The sequence below is a fragment of the Phocoena phocoena genome, chromosome 11, assembly GCF_963924675.1.
Source record: "Phocoena phocoena chromosome 11, mPhoPho1.1, whole genome shotgun sequence".
Classification (NCBI taxonomy): Eukaryota; Metazoa; Chordata; class Mammalia; order Artiodactyla; family Phocoenidae; genus Phocoena; species Phocoena phocoena.
In genome coordinates, this window is record NC_089229.1 from 21,748,700 (window position 1) to 21,773,470 (window position 24,771).

Sequence of the window (24,771 nt, forward strand, 5' to 3'; positions counted from 1 at the left end):
AATAGGCAAAACTGGAATTTCTCTTTGTCTTTTAACATTATTGTACTAATTATGATTTAGTACCTTGCTTTCAGCAAAATAAATTTTCTGACAACTTAATCTTGTTTGCCATATTTTGAGTTCTAGCACCATACTAGTTATATTTTTATTGTTTAACATCAAGTTTTAGCAGTATTCTTTCTTGAAACTTTTGAAAAATTTACTGTTTTCTTACAGGTGAAACTGTGACTGGTGAATTATCAAAACTCTTGGATGAAATAAAGCTCTGTCAAGAAAACGATTATTCTTTTGAAGATTTGTGCCACACAATATCAGACCACTACTTAGATAATTTGAGCAAGATTTCAGAGGAAGAACTTGGGAAAAATGGAAGCCAGAGTGTAGTAAGTAAGGGGGGAAAGAAGACAATGCGTCTGTCTTTGCCAGTTTGTTGTGTACCTGAGAGGCATAGGATTTATGTGTTATCCTGTCTTCAGATTTAGCCAGTGTCAAATGTCAAGCTTCCTGTTGCTCTTGCCCTGATATTCATTGGTGTTTCATTCTCACTGCATGTGTAGGGAAGAAATGCTTTGATAAATCGCTTATGGATTGTGATGATCTCACTGTTAGACCCTCTTAACACATGAATTCATAGTTTCTTTATGTTCTTTTAGTTTTATTGGGCATAATGATATTGGTTTCCAAAGAAAAAAGAAAACCTTCCTTTTGTCTCTTTTCCCTGTTTTCTCTATGATCTGAGTCTAACCCCATCTTGAAGAAGAAAGACAAAGCTGAGCCATGCGTATATACTTCCCCAGCCACTCCGTAAGTCATAATAGGTGAGAGACGTTGTGGAAAGTTTGACCTGCATATTTGTATAATCTTATGCAAATCCAAATGGATTTGCATGTAACCTATAAGCTCAGAATTTAAATCATGTGTTAGAGATTCTTGCTTATTTGGATTTTTATGTTAACATGATAGCAAGAAAAATTGTAGAGAATCAATCAGATTAAAGTCAAGATTTGTATACCTGTCTTTTATCCTATAGAGGAAGGATTTATAGGATGCATTGGTATTAAAGGAAATGCATTATTATGATATGAATCCTTTTCTCACTTTTAGAACTTAGTTTGTTATAGAAATATTACACTTTCTTCAAAAGCCCATAATAGAGTGGATTGTGTTAAGTATGTCATTTTATTTATGAAAGCTAAAAAAAAATTGCTAAGTATAGTGACTGTTACGAGAACATTTACTTCATTTAGTTACTTAATGTGAGCAGTGACAGTTTCCCAGGGTAGTATTTGCTTGTCTAGATCCATGGCCAGTCTTACCTTCTAGGCCTGTTTTTTCTTTTTATCCTTTGCCGCCCTGTCTTTTGAAAACATCACATTATTGGCTCCAATAAAAGCTCTTTTGAATAATTATGATTAATTATATATATACTGAAGTAAATACTTGTAGGTTTTACCAAATGAAATTTTTATATTGATGAAATATTTACTGTAGTAATTTTAATGTTAGGACAAAACTCCTTGTTTTAAGTAAATCTAAAACAGGTCTAAGTTAACTCCAATTACAAACCAGTTACATTTCAACATTTCCTTGAAAGTTGGTTAGAAATTAAAACGTATTTATCCTACATAAACAGTACATGGTGTTCAGGTCCACTAAGTGACTGCTTCGGGCCCTCTACTTCTTAACCCACAGATTTTCTGAAAGCCCTAATTTTCTAGACCAGTGGTTTCTAAACTTTTCTTGTTGTAGGTACCAGTAGTAAACAAATTTTGAGCAAACATCCCAAATGTATTTATAATTATATATATATATATATATGTATACATATATACACACACATATTCTACGAATATATGCTATAAATTATGGGGCATATACTACAAGAGAAATTCAAGTGAAGAGGATAAAGAATAAGTGTAAAATAGAAGATCTAAGTTTTTTTCTTTTATTCAATTGGTATCTTGTGCACTTTGGGCTCTACATGATCTGCTTGGAGAACGTAATTCAAACTTATAGCTTTTGGGTGGTGATGGCAGGGGCTTTTGGCATTTAGAGGGTGACATAATTTGGGGAAATGATGGCCAAGTTTTTCTGTAAGTCAAAGACTGTTATTGTGATAGTAGTAAGGGAGAAATGAATGCTCATAAGTTGAAGTTAAGTTCAAAATTCAAGGTTGTACTTCCATACAAGCAATCACTGTTTGTTCCTGTGACAAACTTTATATTGAGTTCTTTGAAAATATTGTCATACAAAATATTAAAGGTTACATGAGGCAGAAAAGCAGAGGGTACATATGAGTAAGAGCAAGCAGTTCTTTTTATCTGGAATAATAAAGTTTATAAAGGGGGACAATGGGAGATAAGATTAGAAGATAGGTCAAGGTCAGGCCATGGATGATTTTGAATGTCAGGGTGAGAATTTTGGTATTTATTTTTTAGGAAATGAGAAAAATCTAAAGGATTTTAGACACATAAAAGGCTTTATTGGAAGTGGCCTTTCAGAAGTTGAATCCGATAGAAACTTGTTATTGAATGTTTAAAAATAATGCAATTTCTTAGAATCTTCTCTACAGCCTGTGTTCTATTTGGGTCATTCTTGTTTTGTTGAATATCTGTTTCCATTTATCAAAAGTGTTTTTCCAAGTTTTTAAAATGAATTATACTCTCAAATTATGCAAAAAATTTAATTGAGTACTTACAGATCACCTGATATAGATGGTCATTACCACGTTGTGAGCTATAGAATTTATAATAGCAATAATGAGATGCGGTTTCTGACTTTAGGGAGTTCAAAATTTCTACCCCAAGAAGTCTTCAATTGCAGTGTGCAGAAAAGACTAACATATAAACAACAAATATATATTACAAGAGCTGACATTTATTAGGTGCTTGCTATTTGCTGTTCTAATGCTTCATATGACTTATGCCACCTAATCCACACAGTCATCCTAACAATGGAGTTACAGATTTGGGAAATGACTCAGCTGGCAATTGGCAGATCTAGGATTCAAACTCAGAGCCAATGTCATTACTTCCCAGCTACATTTCTTATAATAAACTACCCTGTGGCCAAAGGAATGTTTTTTTAAAGGGAGAGGTTAGTGATTTATAGGTATTCATTGAAGTCTTCATGGTGGTAGGGAGAAATTAAACTGGGATATGGAGGAAGGGGACACATTCTTTGCACTTGTATTGGAATGAATGAATGAATGAATGGGAGAGGATTCTAGCCTGCAGAAATAGGATGTGCAAAAGCACAAAGGTGAGGCCTAGCATTTAACATGAGGATGATTTACCCTAAGAATTTGTTTTGAAATGTAGTGGGGAGTAAAGCTGGATAAGTAACGGTAATATTTAACACTGATGGAACACTTTATTTATATTAACTGATTTAATCCTCACACTAACCCTATGATATAGGTAGTATTATTCCTCCCATTTTACAGATGAGAAAACGGAGGCACAGAGAAATTGTATGACTTTCCCAAGTTTACACGGTAAGTACCAGGGCCAGGATCTGAACAAAGGCAGTCTGGGGCTTGGAGCCATACCCCTTACCACTCAACTATTTACTTAGAGAACAGGGACAAATAATTAGATTTGGGGAGCTAGTCAGAAGTTTAATATTGATGCTGAGGGGAATAACTTTTGAGTATGGGAGTTCTTTCATGAAGGTGACATTTTTAGAAGATAAAAGTGGTAACTATATGTCAGATGTTCTGGGGAGGGATTCAAACAGTGACTCTCAGCAATGGTCATACATTAGACTTATCTGGGAAGGCTTCAGAAAATACTGACACCCTCAGGTATCATGGCAGACCAACTAAATCAGAATTGTTTTGGCTGACTCTGAGCATTGTTCTTTTTTTTTTTTTTAGCATCTTTATTGGAGTATAATTGCTTTACATTGTTGTGTTAGTTTCTGCTGTATAACAAAGTGAATCAGCTATATGTATACATATATCCCCATATCCCCTCCCTCTTGCGTCTCCCTCCCACCCTCCCTATCCCACCCCTCTAGGTGGTCACAAAGCACCAAGCTGATCTCCCTGTGCTGTGCGGCTGCTTCCCACTAGCTATCTGTTTTACATTTGATACTGTATGTATGTCCATGCCATTCTCTCACTTCGTCCCAGCTTGCCCTTCCCCCTCTCCATGTCAAGTCCATTCTCTACATCTGTGTCTTTATTCCTGTCCTACCCCTAGGTTCTTCAGAACCCTTTTTTTTTTTTTCAGATTCCATATATGTGTTAGCATACAGTATTTGTTTTTCTCACTTACTTCACTCTATATGACTGACTCTAGGTCCATCCACCTCACTACAAATAACTGAATTTCATTTCTTTTTATGGCTGAGTGATATTCCATTGTATATATGTGCAACATCTTTATCCATTCATCTGTTGATGGACACTTAGGTTGCTTCCATGTCCTGGCTATTGTAAATAGTGCTGCAGTAAATATTGTAGTACATGACTCTTTGAATTATGGTTTTTTCAGGGTATATGCCCAGTAGTGGGATTGCTGGGTCATATGATAGTTCTATTTTCAGTTTTTTAAGGAACCTCCATACTATTCTCCATAGTGGCTGTATCAATTTACATTCCTACCAATAGTGCCAGAGGGTTCCCTTTTCTTCACACCCTCTCCAGCATTTATTATTTGTAGATTTTTTTGATGATGGCCATTCTGACTGGTGTGAGGTGATACCTCATTGTAGTTTTGATTTGCATTTCTCTAATGATTAGTGATGTTGAGCATCCTTTCATGCGTTTGTTGGCAATCTGTATATCTTCTTTGGAGAAATGTCTATTTAGGTCTTCTGCCCATTTTTGGATTGGGTTGTTTGTTTTTTTGATACTGAGCTGCATAAGCTGCTTGTATATTTTGGAGATTAATCCTTTGTCAGTTGCTTCATTTGAAAATATTTTCTCCCATTCTGAGGGTTGTCTTTTGGTCTTGTTTATGGTTTCCTTTGCTGTGCAAAAGCTTTTAAGTTTCATTAGGTCCCATCTGTTTATTTTTGTTTTTATTTCCATTCCTCTAGGAGGTGGGTCAATAGGGATCTTGCTGTAATTTATGTCATAGAGTGTTCTGCCTATTTTTTCTTTTGTTTCTTTTTTTTTTTTTTTTTTTTAACATCTTTATTGGGGTATAATTGCTTTACAATGGTGTGTTAGTTTCTGATTTATAACAAAGTGAATCAGCTATACATATACATGTGCTCCCATGTGTCTTCCCTCCTGCATCTCCCTCCCTCCCACTCTCCCCCTCCCACCCCTCCAGGCTGTCCCAAAGCCCCGAGCTAATATCCCTGTGCCTTGCGGCTGCTTCCCCCCAGCTATCCACCCCACCACGTTTGTTAGTGTGTATATGTCCATGACTCTCTCTCGCCCTGTCAAAACTCACCCTTCCCCCTCCCCATATCCCCAAGTCCGCTCTCCAGTAGGTCTGCGCCTCCATTCCTGTCTTATCCCTAGGTTCTTCATGACATTTTTTCCCCTCAAATTCCATATATATGTGTTAGCATACGGTATCTGTCTTTGTCTTTCTGACTTACTTCACTCTGTATGACAGACTCTAGGTCTATCCATCTCATTACAAATATCTCAATTTCATTTCTTTTTAAGGCTGAGTAATATTCCATTGTGTATATGTGCCACATCTTCTTTATCCATTCGTCCGATGATGGGCGCTTAGGTTCTTTCCATCTCCGGGCTATTGTAAATAGAGCTGCAATGAACATTTTGGTACATGACTCCTTTTGAATTTTGGTTTTCTCAGGGTATATGCCCAGTAGTGGGATTGCTGGGTCATATGGTAATTCTATTTGTAGTTTTTTAAGGAACCTCCATACTGTTCTCCATAGTGGCTGAACCAATTCACATTCCCACCAGCAGTGCAAGAGTGTCCCCTTTTCTCCACACCCTCTCCAGCATTTATTGTTTCTAGATTTTTTGATGATGGCCATTCTGACTGGTGTGAGATGATATCTCATTGTAGTTTTGATTTGCATTTCTCTAATGATTAATGAGGTTGAGCATTCTTTCATGTGTTTGTTGGCATTCTGTATATCTTCTTTGGAGAAATGTCTGTTTAGGTCTTCTGCCCATTTTTGGATGGGGTTGTTTGTTTTTTTGTTATTGAGCTGCATGAGCTGCTTGTAAATTTTGGAGATTAATCCTTTGTCAGTTGCTTCATTTGCAAATGTTTTCTCCCATTCTGAGGGTTGTCTTTTGGTCTTGATTATGGTTTCCTTTGCTGTGCAAAAGCTTTGAAGTTTCATTAGGTCCCATTTGTTTATTTTTGTTTTTATTTCTATTACTCTAGGAGGTGGGTCAGAAAGGATCTTGCTGTGATTTATGTCATAGAGTGTTCTTCCTATGTTTTCCTCTAAGAGTTTGATAGTTTCTGGCCTTACATTTAGGTCTTTAATCCATTTTGAGCTTATTTTTGTGTATGGTGTTAGGGAGTGATCTAATCTCATACTTTTACATGTACCTGTCCAGTTTTCCCAGCACCATTTATTGAAGAGGCTGTCCTTTCTCCACTGTACATTCCTGCCTCCTTTATCAAAGATAAGGTGTCCATATGTGCATGGGTTTATCTCTGGGCTTTCTATCCTGTTCCACTGATCTATCTTTCTGTTTTTGTGCCAGTACCATACTGTCTTGATTACTGTTGCTTTGTAGTATAGTCTGAAGTCAGGGAGCCTGATTCCTCCAGCTCCTTTTTTCGTTCTCAAAATTGCTTTGGCTATTCGGGGTCTTTTGTGTTTCCATACAAATTGCGAAATTTTTTGTTCTAGTTCTGTGAAAAATGCCAGTGGTAGTTTAATAGGGATTGCATTGAATCTGTAGATTGCTTTGGGTAGTAGAGTCATTTTCACAATGTTGATTCTTCCCATCCAAGAACATGGTATATCTCTCCATCTATTTGTATCATCTTTAATTTCTTTCATCAGTGTCTTATAATTTTCTGCATACAGGTCTTTCGTATCCTTAGGTAGGTTTATTCCTAGATATTTTATTCGTTTTGTTGCAATGGTAAATGGGAGTGTTTTCTTGATTTCACTTTCAGATTTTTCATCATTAGTATATAGGAATGCCAGAGATTTCTGTGCATTAATTTTGTATCCTGCTACTTTACCAAATTCATTGATTAGCTCTAGTAGTTTTCTGGTAGCATCTTTAGGATTCTCTATGTATAGTATCATGTCATCTGCAAACAGTGACAGCTTTACTTCTTCTTTTCCGATGTGGATTCCTTTTATTTCCTTTTCTTCTCTGATTGCTGTGGCTAAAACTTCCAAAACTATGTTGAATAAGAGTGGTGAGAGTGGGCAACCTTGTCTTGTTCCTGATCTTAGTGGAAATGCTTTCAGTTTTTCACCATTGAGGATGATGTTTGCTGTGGGCTTGTCATATATGGCCTTTATTATGTTGAGGAAAGTTCCCTCTATGCCCACTTTCTGGAGGGTTTTTATCATAAATGGGTGTTGAATTTTGTCAAAAGCTTTCTCTGCATCTATTGAGATGATCATATGGTTTTTCTCCTTCAATTTGTTAATATGGTTTATCACATTGATAGATTTGCGTATATTGAAGAATCCTTGCATTCCTGGAATAAACCCCACTTGATCATGGTGTATGATCCTTTTAATGTGCTCTTGGATTCTGTTTGCTAGTATTTTGTTGAGGATTTTTGCATCTATGTTCATCAGTGATATTGGCCTGTAGTTTTCTTTCTTTGTGACATCCTTGTCTGGTTTTGGTATCAAGGTGATGGTGGCCTCGTAGAAGGAATTTGGGAGTGTTCCTCCCTCTGCTATATTTTGGAAGAGTTTGAGAAGGATAGGTGTTAGCTCTTCTCTAAACGTTTGATAGAATTCACCTGTGAAGCCATCTGGTCCTGGGCTTTTGTTTGTTGGAAGATTTTTAATCACACTTTCAATTTCAGTGCTTGTGATTGGTCTGTTCATATTTTCTATTTCTTCCTGATTCAGTCTTGGCAGGTTGTGCATTTCTAAGAATTTGTCCATTTCTTCCAGGTTGTCCATTTTATTGGCATAGAGTTGCTTGTAGTAATCTCTCATGATTTTTTTTATTTCTGCAGTGTCAGTTGTTATTTCTCCTTTCTCATTTCTAATTCTATTGATTTGAGTCTTCTCCCTTTTTTTCTTGATGAGTCTAGCTAGTGGTTTATCTATTTTGTTTATCTTCTCAAAGAACCAGCTTTTAGTTTTATTGATCTTTGCTATCGTTTCCTTCATTTCTTTTTCATTTATTTCTGATCTGATTTTTATGATTTCTTTCCTTCTGCTAGCTTTGGGGCTTTTTTGTTCTTCTTTCTCTAATTGCTTGAGGTGCAAGGTTAGGTTGTTTATTCGAGATGTTTCCTGCTTCTTAAGGTGGGCTTGTATTGCTATAAACTTCCCCCTTAGAACTGCTTTTGCTGCATCCCATAGGTTTTGGGTCGTTGTGTCTCCATTGTCATTTGTTTCTAGGTATTTTTTTATTTCCTCTTTAATTTCTTCAGTGATCACTTCATTATTAAGTAGTGTATTGTTTAGCCTCCATGTGCTTGTATATTTTACAGATCTTTTCCTGTAATTGATATCTAGTCTCATGGCGTTGTGGTCAGAAAAGATACTTGATACAATTTCAATTTTCTTAAATTTACCAAGGCTTGATTTGTGACCCAAGATATGATCTATCCTGGAGAATGTTCCATGAGCACTTGAGAAAAATGTGTAATCTGTTGTTTTTGGATGGAGTGTCCTATAAATATCAATTAAGTCCATCTTGTTTAATGTATCATTTAAAGCTTGTGTTTCCTTATTTATTTTCATTTTGGATGATCTGTCCATGGGTGAAAGTGGGGTGTTAAAGTCCCCTACTATGAATGTGTTACTGTCTATTTCCCCTTTTATGGCTGTTAGTATTTGCCTTACGTATTGAGGTGCTCCTATGTTGGGTGCATAAATATTTACAATTGTTATATCTTCTTCTTGGATCGATCCCTTGATCATTATGTAGTGTCCTTCTTTATCCCTTTTAATAGTCCTTATTTTAAAGTCTATTTTGTCTGATATGAGAATTGCTACTCCAGCTTTCTTTTGGTTTCCATTTGCATGGAATATCTTTTTCCATCCCCTTACTTTCAGTCTGTATGTGTCTCTAGGTCTGAGGTGGGTCTCTTGTAGACAGCATATATAAGGGTCTTGTTTTTGTATCCATTCAGCCAATCTGTGTCTTTTGGTGGGAGCATTTAGTCCATTTACATTTAAGGTAATTATCGATATGTATGTTCCTATTCCCATTTTCTATATTGTTTTGGGTTCGTTATTATAGGTCGTTTCCTTCTTTTGCATTTCTTATCTAGAGGAGTTCCTTTAGCATTTGTTGTAAAGCTGGTTTGGTGGTGCTGAACTCTCTCAGCTTTTGCTTGTCTGTAAAGGTTTTAATTTCTCCATCAAATCTGAATGAGATCCTTGCTGGGTAGAGTAGTCTTGGTTGCAGGTTTTTCTCCTTCATCACTTTCAGTATGTCCTGCCACTCCCTTCTGGCTTGTAGGGTTTCTGCTGAGAGATCAGCTGTTAACCTTATGGGGATTCCCTTGTGTGTTATTTGTTGTTTTTCCCTTGCTGCTTTTAATATGCTTTCTTTGTATTTAATTTTTGATAGTTTGATTAATATGTGTCTTGGCGTATTTCTCCTTGTATTTATCCTGTATGGGACTCTCTGTGCTTCCTGGACTTGATTAACTATTTCCTTTCCCATATTAGGGAAGTTTTCAACTATAATCTCTTCAAATATTTTCTCAGTCCCTTTCTTTTTTTCTTCTTCTTCTGGAACCCCTATAATTCGAATGTTGGTGCGTTTAATGTTGTCCCAGAGCTCTCTGAGACTGTCCTCAGTTCTTTTCATTCTTTTTTCTTTATTCTGCTCTGCAGTAGTTATTTCCACTACTTTATCTTCCAGGTCACTTATCCGTTCTTCTGCCTCAGTTATTCTGCTATTGATCCTATCTAGAGTACTTTTAATTTCATTTATTGCGTTGTTCATCGTTGCTTGTTTCATCTTTATGTCTTCTAGGTCCTTGTTAACTGTTTCTTGCATTTTGTCTATTCTACTTCCAAGATTTCGGATCATCCTTACTATCATTATTCTGAATTCTTTTTCAGGTAGATTGCCTATTTCCTCTTCATTTGTTAGGTCTGGTGGGTTTTTATCTTGCTCCTTCATCTGCTGTGTGTTTTTCTGTCTTCTCATTTTGCTTATCTTACTGTGTTTGGGGTCTCCTTTTTGCAGGCTGCACGCTCGTAGTTCCCGTTGTTTTTGATGTCTGTCTCCAGTGGCTAAGGTTGTTTCAGCGGGTTGTGTAGGCTTCCTGGTGGAGGGGACTAGTGCCTGTGTTGTGCTGGATGAGGCTCGGTCTTGTCTCTCTAGTGGGCAGATTCACGTCTGGTGGTGTGTTTTGGGGTGTCTGTGGCCTTGTTATGATTTTAGGCAGCCTCTCTGCTAATGGGTGGGGTTGTGTTCCTGTTTTGCTAGTTGTTTGGCATAGGTTGTCCAGCACTGTGGCTTGCTGGTCGTTGAGTGAAGCTGGGTGCTGGTGTTAAGATGGAGGTCTCTGGGAGATGTCCACCGTTTAATATTATGTGGAGCTGGGAGGTCTCTTGTTGATCAGTTTCCTGAAGTTGGCTCTCCTACCTCAGAGGCAGAGCCCTGCCTCCTGGGCTGGAGCACCAAGAGCCTTTCATCCACACGGCTCAGAATAAAAGGGAGGAAAAGTAGAGAGAATTATTAGAAGTATGAGGAAAGAAAGAAGGAAAGGAGGAAAGGAAGGAAGGAAGAAAGAAGCAAAGAAGGAAAGAAAGGAGGGAGGGAGGGAGGAAGGAAGGAAGGAAGGAGGGAAAGAAGGGGAAAATGTAGAGAGAATTATTAGAAGTTTGAGGAAAGAAAGAGGGAAAGGAGGAAAGGAAGGAAGGAAGAAAGAAGCAAAGAAGGAAAGAAAGGAGGGAGGGAGGGAGGGAGGAAGGAAGGAAAGAAGGAGGGAAAGAAGGAGAAAATGTAGAGAGAATTAGTAGAAGTTTGAGGAAAGAAAGAAGGAAAGGAGGAAAGGAGGAAAGGAAGGAAGGAAGAAAGAAGCAAAGAAGGAAAGAAAGGAGGGAGGGAGGGAGGGAGGAAGGGAGGAAGGAAGGAAGGAAAGAAGGAAAAAAGACAGAAAGAAAGAAGATACAGTAAAAATAAAATAAAGTATAATATAGTTATTGTACTAAAAAATATTTAGAACAAAAAAAAAAAAGAAAAAAAAAAAAAAAAAAAAAAAAGAACAGATAGAACCCTAGGACAAATGCTGGAAACAAAGCTATACAGAGAAAATCTTACACAGAAGCATACACATACGTGTTCACAAAGAGAGGCAAAGTGGGAAAAATCATAAATCCTGCTCCCAGAGACCACCTCCTCAACCTGGGGTGATTCGCTGTCTAAAGGAGGGAAGGAAGGAAGGAAAGAAAGAAAGAACGAAGGTAAAGTACAATAAAGTTATTACAATTAAAATTAATTATTAAGAAAAAAAAATTTTTTTTTTTTAAAAAAAAAACATGGACGGATAGAGCCCTAGGACAAATGTTGGAAGCAAAGCTATACAGAGAAAATCTTACACAGAAGCATACACATACACGTTCACAAAGAGAGGCAAAGGGGGAAAAATCCTAAATCCTGCTCCCAGAGACCACCTCCTCAACCTGGGGTGATTTGCTGTCTAAAGGAGGGAAGGAAGGAAGGAAAGAAAGAAAGAAAGAACGAAGGTAAAGTACAATAAAGTTATTGCAATTAAAATTAATTATTAAGAAAGAAAAAAAAATTTTTTTTTTTTTTTAAAAAAAAACCATGGACGGATAGAGCCCTAGGACAAATGTTGGAAGCAAAGCTATACAGAGAAAATCTTACACAGAAGCATACACATACACGTTCACAAAGAGAGGCAAAGGGGGAAAAATCCTAAATCCTGCTCCCAGAGACCACCTCCTCAACCTGGGGTGATTTGCTGTCTAAAGGAGGGAAGGAAGGAAGGAAAGAAAGAAAGAAAGAACGAAGGTAAAGTACAATAAAGTTATTGCAATTAAAATTAATAAGAAAGAAAAAAAAATTTTTTTTTTTTTTTAAAAAACCATGGAAGGATAGAGCCCTAGGACAACTATTGGGAGCAAAGCTATACAGAGAAAATCTTACACAGAAGCATACACCTACACGTTCACAAAGAGAGGCAAAGGGGGAAAAATTATAAATCCTGCTCCCAGAGACCACCTCCTCAATTTGGGGTGATTAGTTGTCTAAAGGAGGGAAGGAAGGAAGGAAAGAAAGAAAGAAAGAACGAAGGTAAAGTTCAATAAAGTTATTACAATTAAAATTAATTATTAAAAAAAAATTTTTTTTTTAAAAAAAAAAAAAAAAACCCATGGACGGATAGAGCCCTAGGACAAATGGTGGAAACAAGAGTATACAGACAAGATCTCACACAGAAGCATACATGCCCACATTCACAAAAAGAGGAAAAGGGAAAAAAATCACCGATCTCGCTCCTAAATTCCCCCTCTTCAATTTGGGCTCACTCCCTGTCTATTCAGGTATTCCACAATGCAGGGCACATCAAGTTGATTGTGGAGCTTCAATCCGCCGCCTCCGCGGCTGCCGGGAGAGACCTCCCCCTCTCCTCCCTGCTCTCACAGCTCACAGGAGCTCAGCTTTGTACCCGGCCCTGCCCCTGCGCGCTGATCGCTGGAGGGCGTCTGTTTTTTTTGCTCAGACAGGACGGGGTTAAAGGAGCCGCTGATTCGGGAGCTCCGGCTCACTCAGGCCGGGGGTTGGGGGATGGGGGAAGGCGGGGCACTGCGTGCGGGGCGGGCCTGCGGCGGCAGAGGCCGGCGTGACGCTGCACCAGCCTGAGACCCGCCGTGCGGGAAGCTGTCCCCAGATCCCGGGAACCCGGCAGTGGCGGCCTGCACAGGCTCCGCGGAAGAGGGGCGCGGAGAGTGACCTGTGCTCGCACACAGCCCCCCTGGTGGCGGCAGCAGCAGCCCCAGCGTCTCCCGCCCGTCTCTGGGCTCCGCAGTTTCAGCCGCGGCTCGCGCCCGTCTCTGGGGCTCGCGCTTCCCGCCGCGGCTCGCGCCCGTCTCGGGGGCTCGCGCTTCCCGCCGCGGCTCGCGCCCGTCTCGGGGGCTCGCGCCCTCAGCCGAGGCTCGCGCCCGTCTCTGGGGTTTGCGCTTTTTAGCCGCGGCTCGCGCCCTTCTCTGGAGTTCCTTTAAGCAGCGCTCTTAAACCCCTCTCCTCGCGCGCCAGGAAACAAAGAGGGAAGAAAAAGTCTCTTGCCTCTTCGGCCGGTGCAGGCTTTTCCCCGAACTCCCTCCCGGCTAGTCGTGGCGCACCAACCCCTCCAGGCTATGCTCAAGCCGCCAACCCCAGTCCTCTCCCCGCGCTCCGTCCAAAACCGAAACCCGAGCCTCAGCTCGCAGCCCCGCCCGCCCCGGCGGGTAAGCAGACAAGCCTCTCGGGTTGGTGAGTGCCGGTCGGCACCGATCGTCTGTGCAGGAATCCCCCCGCTTTGCCCTCCGCACCCGTCGCTGTGCTCCACTCCGCGGTCCCGAAGCTCCCCCCTCCGCCTCCCGCAGTCTCCGCCCGCGGAGGGGCTTCCTAGTGTGTGGAGACCTTTCCTTCTTCACAGCTCCCTCCCACTGGTGCAGGTGCCGTCCTTATTCTTTTGTCTCTGTTTTTTCTTTTTTCTTTTGCCCTACCCAGGTACGTGGGGAGTTTCTTGCCTTTTGGGAGCTCTGAGGTCTTCTGCCAGCCTTCAGTAGGTGTTCGGTAGGAGTTGTTCCACGTGTATATGTATTTCTGGTGTATCCGTGAGGAGGAAGGCGATCTCCACGTCTTACTCTTCTGCCATCTTCCCGCCCAGCCCCTTGTTTCTTTTTTAACATCTTTATTGGAGTATAATTGCTTTACAATGGTGTGTTAGTTTCTGCTTTATAACAAAGTGAATCAGTTATACGTATACATATGTCCCCATACCTCTTCCCTCTTGCATCTCCCTCCCTCCCACCCTCCCTATCCCACCCTTCTAGGTGGTCACAAAGCACCGAGCTGATCTCCCTGTGCTATGTGGCTGCTTCCCACTAGCTATCTATTTTACGTTTGGTAGTGTATATATGTCCATTCTACCTATGTTTTCCTCTAAGCGTTTTATAGTGTCTGGCCTTACATTTAGGTCTTTAATCCATTTTGAGTTTATTTTTGTATACGGTGTTAGGGAGTGTTTTTTTTTTTTTTTTTTTGCAGTACGTGGGCCTCTCACTGTTGTGGCCTCTCCTACTGCGGAGCACAGGCTCTGGACGCGCAGGCTCAGTGGCCATGGCTCATGGACCCAGCCGCTCTGCAGCATGTGGGATCCTCCTGGACCAGGGCACAAACCCGTGTCCCCTGCATCAGCAGGCAGACTCTCAACCACTGTGCCAACAGGGAAGCCCAGGGAGTGTTCTAATTTCATTCTTTTACATGTAGCTGTCCAGTTTTCCCAGCACCACTTATTGAAGAGGATGTCTTTTCTCCATTGTATACTCTTGCCTCCTTTATCAAAGATAAGGTGACCATATGTGCATGGGTTTATCTCTGGGCTTTCTCTCCTGTTCCATTCATCTATATTTATGTTTTTGTGCCAGTACCGTACCATACTGTCTTGATTACTGTAGCTTTGTAGTATAGTCTGAAGTCCGGGAGCCTGATTCCTGCAGCTCCCTTTTTCTTTCTCAAGATTGCCTTCGCTATTTGGGGTCTTTTGTGTTTCCATACAAATTACGCAATTTTTTGTTCTAGTTCTGTGAAAAATGCCACTGGCAGTTTGATAGGGATTATATTGAATCTGTAGATTGATTTGGGTTGTATAGTCATTTTCACAGTGTTGATTCTTTGAGCATTGTTCTTTTAAAAAGCTTATTCTAACACGCACATTATTGGCCTAGAGGACCAAAAATCTGCTGGGACCTTACTGAGGTAATTCAGGCCTCAGATGATGCATCTGAACTGAGGTCTTGATAACACCACAGGATTATAGAATTTTAGATCTAAATAAATCTGATAGATCTTCTGGTGCCCAGCCTAATTCCCATACTGTCCAGTGTAAGAGCTCTCTTGAATTAGGGAGCTTTTTAGTTTATCATTCAGGAAAATTCAAAGTATAGTCCAGCCATAGTCCTAAATTACAATTATTTCTATATTGTAATGCAATATCAAATGTGGAAAACAGGTTTGTTTATTATTCACATTATTGGCTGAGGATGGGCATTTGGGTTCATTTAAACTTTAATTTTAGATTATATGAAACATTCAACTTCTTCATTGTAATATGAAAAATAATTCCAAAATTTAAAAGAAATCAAAATGTAAGGAAAATATTTTTTGTAGCATTTATGTTATTAACAAATATATTTTTCATATTAATTATTTGGCTTGAATTTTGTGGGTATTTTAACTATTCTTCATCAGTTTAGCCTTTATTGCTTTTTTCTTCCGATAGAGGGCGCTCTAATTCAGTAATTTAAAATACAAAATCAGCCGTCTTATGTAAGAACTTTTATTTTTGTATTGGAGGTTTGGGTTTTATTAAAATATTAGCCTTAAGGTGGTAGTTTGAATAATTTTACTAAAATAAGTGAATTAGAAATTAAATTCTTATTATGATTGTATCTATTTGATAGAAGGTTTTACATTTAATGTGAAGGGCATCTCAAGTTAAAATTACATTTTATTTTGCATAAATTTTAATTCAAAAGTCAGTCTGTTTTTAATTCTTTTGTAATATGCATATGGAATCATTTTCTAAGTTGAATTAAGACATTATATAATCTAGAATGTAAATTTTGAAGAAATATAAATATCTTCACATAGTTTTCAACCCCTGAAATTTAGGTTTTTGAAAGAATATAAAATTATCTGAAAAAAATTTTCTATTCTCTTCATTTGTTTTTCCAAGTCATATTTGCAGCTTTCCCTCCATGTCTGTAAACAACGTACACAACTCTTAAATGTGAACACACGATGCCTTAGAGAAATTTGATGATAACATAAGATCATTAGAGCAAATTTCAGAATTTAGGTTTCAGGAAAACATTGTTTTAAGATATAAAATTAAAAAGGCATTATTGCCTCATCAGCCTATGTTTCTAAGAAATAAATAAGAAGCATCAGGGATGAAATGCATTATGTAATTTTTCTTCTGAGGGGAAACCTAGACACAAGCAGCATCTAAAGGTTATTGTTTGAAAGGGGTTGTGTTGGCAGGTTTTTCTTTTCTTTTCTTTTTTTTTTTTTTTTTGCGGTACGTGGGCCTCTCACTGTTGTGGCCTCTCCCATTGCAGAGCACAGGCTCCGGACGCGCAGGCTCAGTGGCCATGGCTCACGGGCCCAGCCGCTCTGCGGCATGTGGGATCTTCCCGGACCGGGGCACGAACCCGTGTCTCCTGCATTGGCAGGCGGACTCTCAACCACTGCGCCACCAGGGAAGCCCTGTTGGCAGGTTTTGAGCTATTTAACTCTTCTCGCTTATCTCTTTTATGTTATTTCACTTTCGGTCCAATGTAGAATCCTTAATTATGTTTAAGTTTTCTGAAGTATGAGATATTTAGCATTTTAAGATTTCAGGTTCAACTTCTCAGTTTTTATGCCAAGCTTCTATAAATTGCATGAGACCACTCTCAGGGTGGGGAGGGGTGTCTATAGGAAAATATAGTTAATTTGGTGCCAAAATTTTCAATTCTTAAAATAGACTCAAATTAGGCTGCCTAAAATTCAAATGGTGTTTCTGATACAAAGTTAACTTTCAAACATATTTTAACACAATTCTAGAGCTTAATATCAGGAATGCAGAAATTTCAGAATTGTGAGAGACTTTAGTGGCTATCTCATCCAGTTCCTGTCAGAATCAGAGTACTTCGGGAAATGAATTTTCTATATAGAGTGTTCTTCTTTCAAGATTGTAAGTGATTCTTTAGCATATATGAATTTTTTAAATAGTGGAGCTAAATCTTAAGCAGTGGTAACTATTATTTTATTGGGACTATAATATTCAGAAGGGTATTTGTAACTTTAATAATTCATGTCTTTCATAGTTGAACAAATTTTTTGGAAGTGATGACTCAAGGCTGCTGTGTATTAAGCCCAGGTTTGGTTTGTCCTAACAGATTCTCCAGGATTTAGGGAATGCAGATTCTGTTGACCTATATTTGTATTTTGAAACTGATACCATTAACCATATATATGTACTAAATGTACACGCAAGGAAAAATCCAGAATCAGAATGGTAAGATTTTTGTCTCTATTTTTACCCTAGGAAGAAAATTTGTACCTATAGTGAATCTAAGAAGATCCTTTAGATAAATGGCTACTAGGATAAAAGAGACACTCTTCTGAATTTCAGACACAATTGCTTTTATCTTTCATGTCACATCTCTGTTCTCTTTTGTCTTGTAAGTTTATACATTTTTAAATATTACTTCTTATAGACTCCTTGATGGCATGATCTGTATTTGATTGACCTCTGTAATCACATCCTGCCTAGCACAATGCCTTGAATGTAGTGGTCTCTCAGTGAAAGTTCATTGAATGAATAAATACATAAGAAGGCAGACACTGCATGTGAGTGCACATCTTCTTGTAAATAAACCATCATCATCGGAAAACATGTTTAATTATTTGGAGGTGAATTTCAGAGTACAAGGACAAGTGTTTTTCCACCAAGCATGGAGTTTCAATTTTTTAGGGAGGTAACTTAGTCTAGCAGTTAATAGCATAAACCTGGGTTTGCATTCTTGTTCCGCCACTTACTAGCAGAGTGACCTTTGGAAGATATTTGATCTTTTCAAGCCTTAGTTTACTCATTACTAAAAAAAAAAAAGTTTAGTATGGTTTTCTGTCAGTCACAGAAAAAGAACTATTTTCTTTTGTGTTGTTAAAAACATGCCATCTTGATTTTTATGTTTCATAGACTTTGTCTAGCTTTGTCTAGACTTTCTAATAATCACTCAATGTCAACATCGAGGGGATTTCTCTAGTGAAATGCTAAATAAATATTCAGTTCTTGGATTAGTCATAGTCAGTATTTTACTTTGAAAAAACCAATCATCTATTATAGTCAGGTCTGCACATGTTAGGGAGGAGTAGCAAACATGGCAAATAATTGATCTTACATGAAAAATTATCTCAATAAACAGATTCTTGGCTCAAAGTAAAAACACAGAATTCAATGGGACTTAATATAAAATCCCCAATTAGATTCCTAAAAATTTAGTGATATAAGATGGGAGAGGTTTAATTTGGGGGAATAGTTCATGCAAAAAGTTCTGGGTGTTTAAGTGACCAAAATTGCAATGTGAACCAACAGTGAAATGTGGCTGCTAAAAATCAATAAACAGTTTCCAAGCTATGATCTCTGAAAATAGCATTTATTAAGTACTAAGTTTTAACTAAGTTCTAGACATTGTGGTGAGCATGTTAAAGTCATTATCTCCTTTATTCCTCACAACAGTGTGATGAGGTAGGTTTTATTATTCTCAATGTGGAAATTAAGAGTAAAATAACTTGGCCAGGGTCATAGAACTATCAAAAAGTGAAGCTGCTATCTGGACTTAGGTTTGCTATCTTACAAGATCATGATTCTAACCATTAGGTCAGCCTGTCTGTCATTAGTATCTTCCACATTGACTACCCTTACCTTTTCATCATCCCCACCATCTTGCAATTTCACTTGAATTATTGCAGGAGCCTCTTATCCTATCTTCTAGTTTTCTCTCTTCACTTGCCCCAGTTTATTCTTGATACTCTTGCCAAATCAATATGCCTTAAGTGTAATTCTGATTATTTCATTCTCCTCAAAGCTAGCACTGGTCCTCACTATACAAATTCAGTACAGAACAGAATTTTAACTCTGGCATTCAAGGACTTCCATGTTCTAGCTTCATCATATATTTCCAGCTTTCTTCCATTAATGTCTTAGATAAATTTAATGTTCTGGTAAAATAGATTATTCTCAAGCGTGTGTCTTTCCTTATCTCTGCCCATGCTCACATGTTTTATCCATGTGTAATTCTTTTCCCTATTGTTTTTACTTATTGAAAACCATCCTTCGCAAAACCTTTTTTGATCCTCCTATTTAGATCCAACTATTTGGATCAGATATCATTAATTTTATTTATATACCTGTTATGCAGATTTCATAGTCTGCTGTGTAGTATTGGTGCAAAATCTTCTTTTTTGGCTTTGCTTAGAAGCCCTTTGATGACAGGGAAATATTGATCTCTGTGTGTGAGTGTGTATCCATAGCATAGTTCCTCACTCACGTGCTTAATAAACATTTGTTAAATTGATACGATACACAATGGACATCAAAAGTCTGTTTAATAACTGAATTTAGTGTATACCTATGGAAGAGCTCTAACAAGGAGTCTTTTTAATCTCAGAAGAACTTCCTCTGTTGGTTGATGTTTCAAATAATGAATGCCTCACCATTTGATTTGAAGATGAAGTGAAATACCCAGTTAAACTATATTATAAACTTCCTCACAACATAAAATCACAAACATCTTAGGTCAAGTCATACCTTTCTTAAGTAGTAATGCATCTCTTTTACTGATAACAAAGAAGTCTTACATTGCAAATACCATGTTTGATTCCTGATAACATAGAAAAAGGAAATCTACTATAAGAATATGCGAACATATATCTCAATTATATTATTAAATTTTCAAATCTTCAATTTTGTGATAAACATTTTTTTAATTCATCACTGTTATTCTTTCTGTATAAGTTGAGAGGGCCTATTTTTGAAGCAGTTCTTTCAGTTAATCATAAAGAAAATGGGCTTAAGCCTACACCCTACGTTTTCCCCCAATTGTTAATGATTCTTGCTGATTATGATGTGCTCAACTGATGCATAGTATTATTTTGTGCACATTTTAAAATGTGTTTGACACTAAAATATCTTAATACTAAGAGCATTCTGTTAAGGTATCCAAAGGCAGCAAACTCCCTTCCTAATTAAACTTTTATATATTCGAATTTTATGAAGTTTGTGAAGTGATCATTTTATCTACTCTGCAGATGCAACATCAGCCAATTTTTGTTTTGATATTTTCATTCTCTCTGATCTCTCTCTGGTGTCTAACTTGAATTTAATCTTCCTAACAGAAGAACTCAGCTATTATGATTTCCCTGAGAATCTATACTTTATACTCAGGAGTTAATTGTAATATTTTGTTGAAAATTTGATAATAATTCAACTTTATTCTAATCTTATTCTCCAGATAATGATGAAGTTAATTTTTGACAGCTCTTAGCCGCATGTCACATTTACCTTGTTCGCTTGCCATAATGCACCTGATTTGTAGTTCTGTTTCATGGTGCGCGTTTGAGAGTTCTTGATTCTCTTTTGGAGTAAAGGCTTGGACAGCCTGCCATTATAAAGGAATCCTATTTTACTTCCTAATGCCGAAGGAAATCAGTCTAGAGCCTGAGCTTAAAGAGATATGTCAGTGGCGATAATCACTTATCTTCATGTTCAGGGAAATGTTTTTCACCTTGAAGAGCAAATTAATACTAATGGAATATTGGACTAGTAACCAAGAAAAAATTACTGAAATCGCTCATGCTTCTAACATATTTTATCATGGGGCCATTTGGGACATGACTACTGAATATTGGAATCAATTCAGCCTCTAACAGATGAAGAATTAGATTTCTCTACGATACAATCAAAGTCAGTAACAGTAGATGGAAAAGATACTGTGTGGCCTGCTTTAATCTCAGGATTAGAATTTTAAAATTGTCTGGTATTATTTTAACTTTCTTTTGCCAGAATTTTTAATTCTACCATCTATGCTTTTTAAAGTTTAAATGTTTTGGTTGCTTGCAGTTTCACAACAGTTCCATTTAGTTGATAGCTGCCAGTCTGTACTACCAAATCATTAATAATGAGAAACAAAGTCTTAATTTGGAGAAAGAATGAGGTAGTCAAGAAAATGAATTTGATGGGGAGTGAAAGGTCCTAAAATGAATGAAGATAATGAACCAGTGAGAAGTGTATATTAGTAAAAGTGGAACTAGCTTGCCCCCCAAATGAATGAGACAAACTTGACATATCTTTTCCTATAATCATCCATTCTATGTTGCTGAAATAAATCTGTTCTAGCCTTGAAGAAGATTTTCTTTTTGCCCTATAATCTTGCTTTTACTTAGCAAGGTGCCATTTTCCTAAACATTTAAAGAATCTTTATTGTCATAGTTATTATCATCAGCTTCACTAACTTACTGAGTCCCCACCTTAAGGAATTATACTAATTTCTTCAATAACATGTATTTGTAACTTGGAGTAACATTTTAGTGTAGAAAATAGGAACTTTGAACTCAAACAGACTTGTGTTTGAATCCCAGTTCTACTCCTTAGATAAATACTACCCTGACCTTCAGATTTCTCATCTGCAGCAAAGTGTTTCTAAAAGGTCTTTCTCACTTCGACCTACTGAATCAGAATGTCTGGAGCTGGATTACTTACAATAAAACTCCCTAGGTGAATCTTATGCTGTTTTTGAACTGCACTATAACATTTTAAAAATGTTGATTTCTTTGAATCAACTACTCAGATCCATTTTCTTCTTACCCACATGTATCTATGGATCTCAGATTCCAATGATCTGACCCTAATTTGCCTTTACTTTCTCTTACTGCTCCTGTGAATGCAAATTTGATTGGTCATCAAGGCAAAATGACTTACCGTTTAAGGTTTGCTTTTCCTGTTTCTGTGAAAAATGCCATTGGAATTTTGATAGGTATTGCATTGAATCTATAGATGGCTTTGGACTAATATGGAACTTTTAGCAATATTGATTCTCCTGATCCATGAACACAGAATATCTTTCCATATGTTTGTGTCTTCATTTTCTTTTAAGTGTTGTAGTTTTCAATTAATCATAAAGATTAATAGATCTTTCACCTCGGTTAAATTTATACATAAGTATTGTATTGTTTTTGATACTCTTGTGAATTGGATTGTTTTCTTTATTTTTCAGATATTTTGTTGTTAGTGTATAGAAATGCAAATGATTTCTATATGTTGGTTTTGTATCCTTCAGCTTAACTGAATTTATCGTTTAGTTCTAGGTTTTTTGGTGGATTCCATTGGAATCTGAGATCCACAGATGGAGGTGGAGTCTTTAGGATTTCCCATATATGACATCATATTGTCTGCAAAGACAGTTTTCCTCTTTCCTTTTTGATTTGTATGCCTTTTATTTCTTTTTCTTGCCTGATTGCTCGGGCTAGGACTTACAGTACTATGTCAAATAGGAGCAGTGAGAGTAGGCACCCTCTTGTCTTGTTCTTAGTCTTAGAGGAAAAGCTTTCAACCTTTCACCATTGAGTATGATGTTAGCTGTGGGCTTGTCATATATGGCCTTTATTATGTTGAGATATGTTCTTTCTATACCCCATTTGTTGAGTGTTTTTATCATGAAAGGATGTTGAATTTTGTCAAAAGCTTTTTCTGCATCTATTGAGATGATCGTATGATTTTTATCTTTCATTCTATGTAACTTAACTTTATTCTTGATATTAAATAAAACTGGTGTTAAAGTACCATATAAAGTATAAAGTGGTATTCAAAAGAATATATTATCATCCTTTCATTTTCAGTTCTTCAAATTCATAGACTATACTCACTGCTGCTCACTTGTCCTTAAAATTCTATCTTTTCTGTTATAACCCAACTTTGGCCTACTTCTCCCTGACCCCCCTCCTTATTTATGTAAAACTCTGTAGGAATGAAACTAAACCTATTTCAAGTGCTTGTTATTATTCCTAGCATAGAGTAAGTGCTCAATAAATTTTTTCTGGATATTCAACTACTCTTTTAAAATTTGATGCTATCAGTGTCTTCCTTTTCATCCATTCTGTTATATCTAATCAGAACTCATTTCATTTCCTCATAATTATAACCCACAAGGTTCTGGGCAACATAAATTAAGATGAGGTCATTTCACCTGCATGATCTTCAAAGATTGTATTGGCCCAAAGCATCCTTCTTGGGAGTTAAGCAAAGTGCCAGATAAGGCCTCAGGAAGAGAGATGTTCACAGAGATTGAATGTGTTTCATGTTCACAATAACTTATTAATTGTCCTTCTACTGGTGTCATCCTTCTTCCAATACATAACCATAGTACACAAGAAAAGTGTGTGTGTGTGTGTGTGTGTGTGTGTGTGTGCCTGTGAAGAGGGAGAGTAGAAGAGGAGAAGAGAGAGATCATAATATTATCAATAAGGACTTGTATCTCTGCCCTTTGATTTAAGAGTTCTCTAATTTTATCCTGTCCTTTAGAAAAGTGACATTTTATGGTTTTGAGAATGTAGCCATAAACACTGAAGAATCTGATCTTTTCTAGACATAGTAATGTCACAGTGCAAAGCATTAAATTCTGTATTCATAGATCAGATATGAGAAGGTATACTTCAAAATTCTTTTCTTATCTGTAACCTAATCTTAAGAGGTACTTTGATTATTCGTAAAGCTGGAGGCATATTTACTTAACTAAGATATTCTGACGCACACACAATGATGAGATAGAGTAATTAGGGGGTGGTGTGGTTGTTTATATACAATGGCTAGAGGAGACCTCTCTGAGGAGTGATGTATAAACTGTAATCTGAAGGAAGAGAAGAATCCTGTCATATAAAGTACCAAGGAAAGAAAATGGGGAATAAAATTGAATACTCTTTCCTGAGGTGGGAAAGAGCTTAATATGTTTAAGTACCAGAAAGGAGGGCAACGGAGTGAAGCAGAGTATACTGAACTATGTAGAGAATAGAATGGAATGGGATTGGAAAGCCAGATTAGACAGGGCCTTGTAGGTCATGGAAAGTGGTCTGATTTTGTTTTTATAAATAAAAAGTTTTTAAGCGGGGAAGTGATATGATCTGATTCATGGGAGCAAAGTTGGAAAGTTCCTGCTTCCTGTAAATCCACTGCTAATTCTATGTTTTTAATATCAGATGTCTGTATGATATAGAATAATACATTTAATGATATGCTTAGCAGTTAGGAACTGGGCTGCACAGCAGGAGGTGAGCAGCGGGCCAGCAAGCACAGCTTCATCTGCTGCTCCCCATTGTTCTCCATTGCCGGTATTACCACCTGAACCATCCCCCCCCCAGTGTTCACATTACCACCTGAACCATTCTGCCCTCCGCACCCCCCGTGGAAAAATTGTCTTCCAAGAAACCGGTCCCTGTTGCCAAAAAGGTTGGGGACCGCTGAACTAGGCAACCACTGTCCTTGTTGCTTGTGTTTTCCTTTCCTGGCTCCTCCTTCTCACAGTCCGTTGGCTTTCTTTCCCCCCCGCCACCGCGCCACAGGGCTTGCAGTGTCTTAGTTCCCTGACCAGGGGTCGAACCCAGGTCCACTCCATGAAAGCACAGAGTCCTAACCACTGGACCGCCAGGGAAGTTCTTTTCTGTTCTTTATTGAGCATTCTCTTCCATGGAGAGGAAACAGCTCTTTGTGTTCAGATAGCAACTTAGTGTTATTTATTTCCAAATCTACAATTCTATCCTCACCTCCTCACTGCTGTCCAGTTCTGTATTATAATTGCCAGAAAGACCTCTTTCTACAAACATCCCACTGTCTTTTTTTCTGGCTGTGCAACACAGCACGTGGGATCTTAATTCCC

At 37.9% G+C, this 24,771-nt stretch overlaps 1 protein-coding gene across 3 annotated transcripts in view; it reads left to right on the forward strand.

Annotated features, from left to right (window-relative positions):
- ANKS1B (ankyrin repeat and sterile alpha motif domain containing 1B) overlaps positions 1-24,771 on the forward strand; it is a 1,192,652-nt gene that overhangs the window by 215,455 nt on the left and 952,426 nt on the right. For all 3 annotated transcript variants that reach the window (XM_065888049.1, XM_065888050.1, XM_065888051.1), the window contains exon 8: positions 217-383. In XM_065888049.1, the coding sequence (XP_065744121.1) occupies positions 217-383 (167 nt within the window). The remainder of the gene's footprint in view (positions 1-216; positions 384-24,771) is intronic.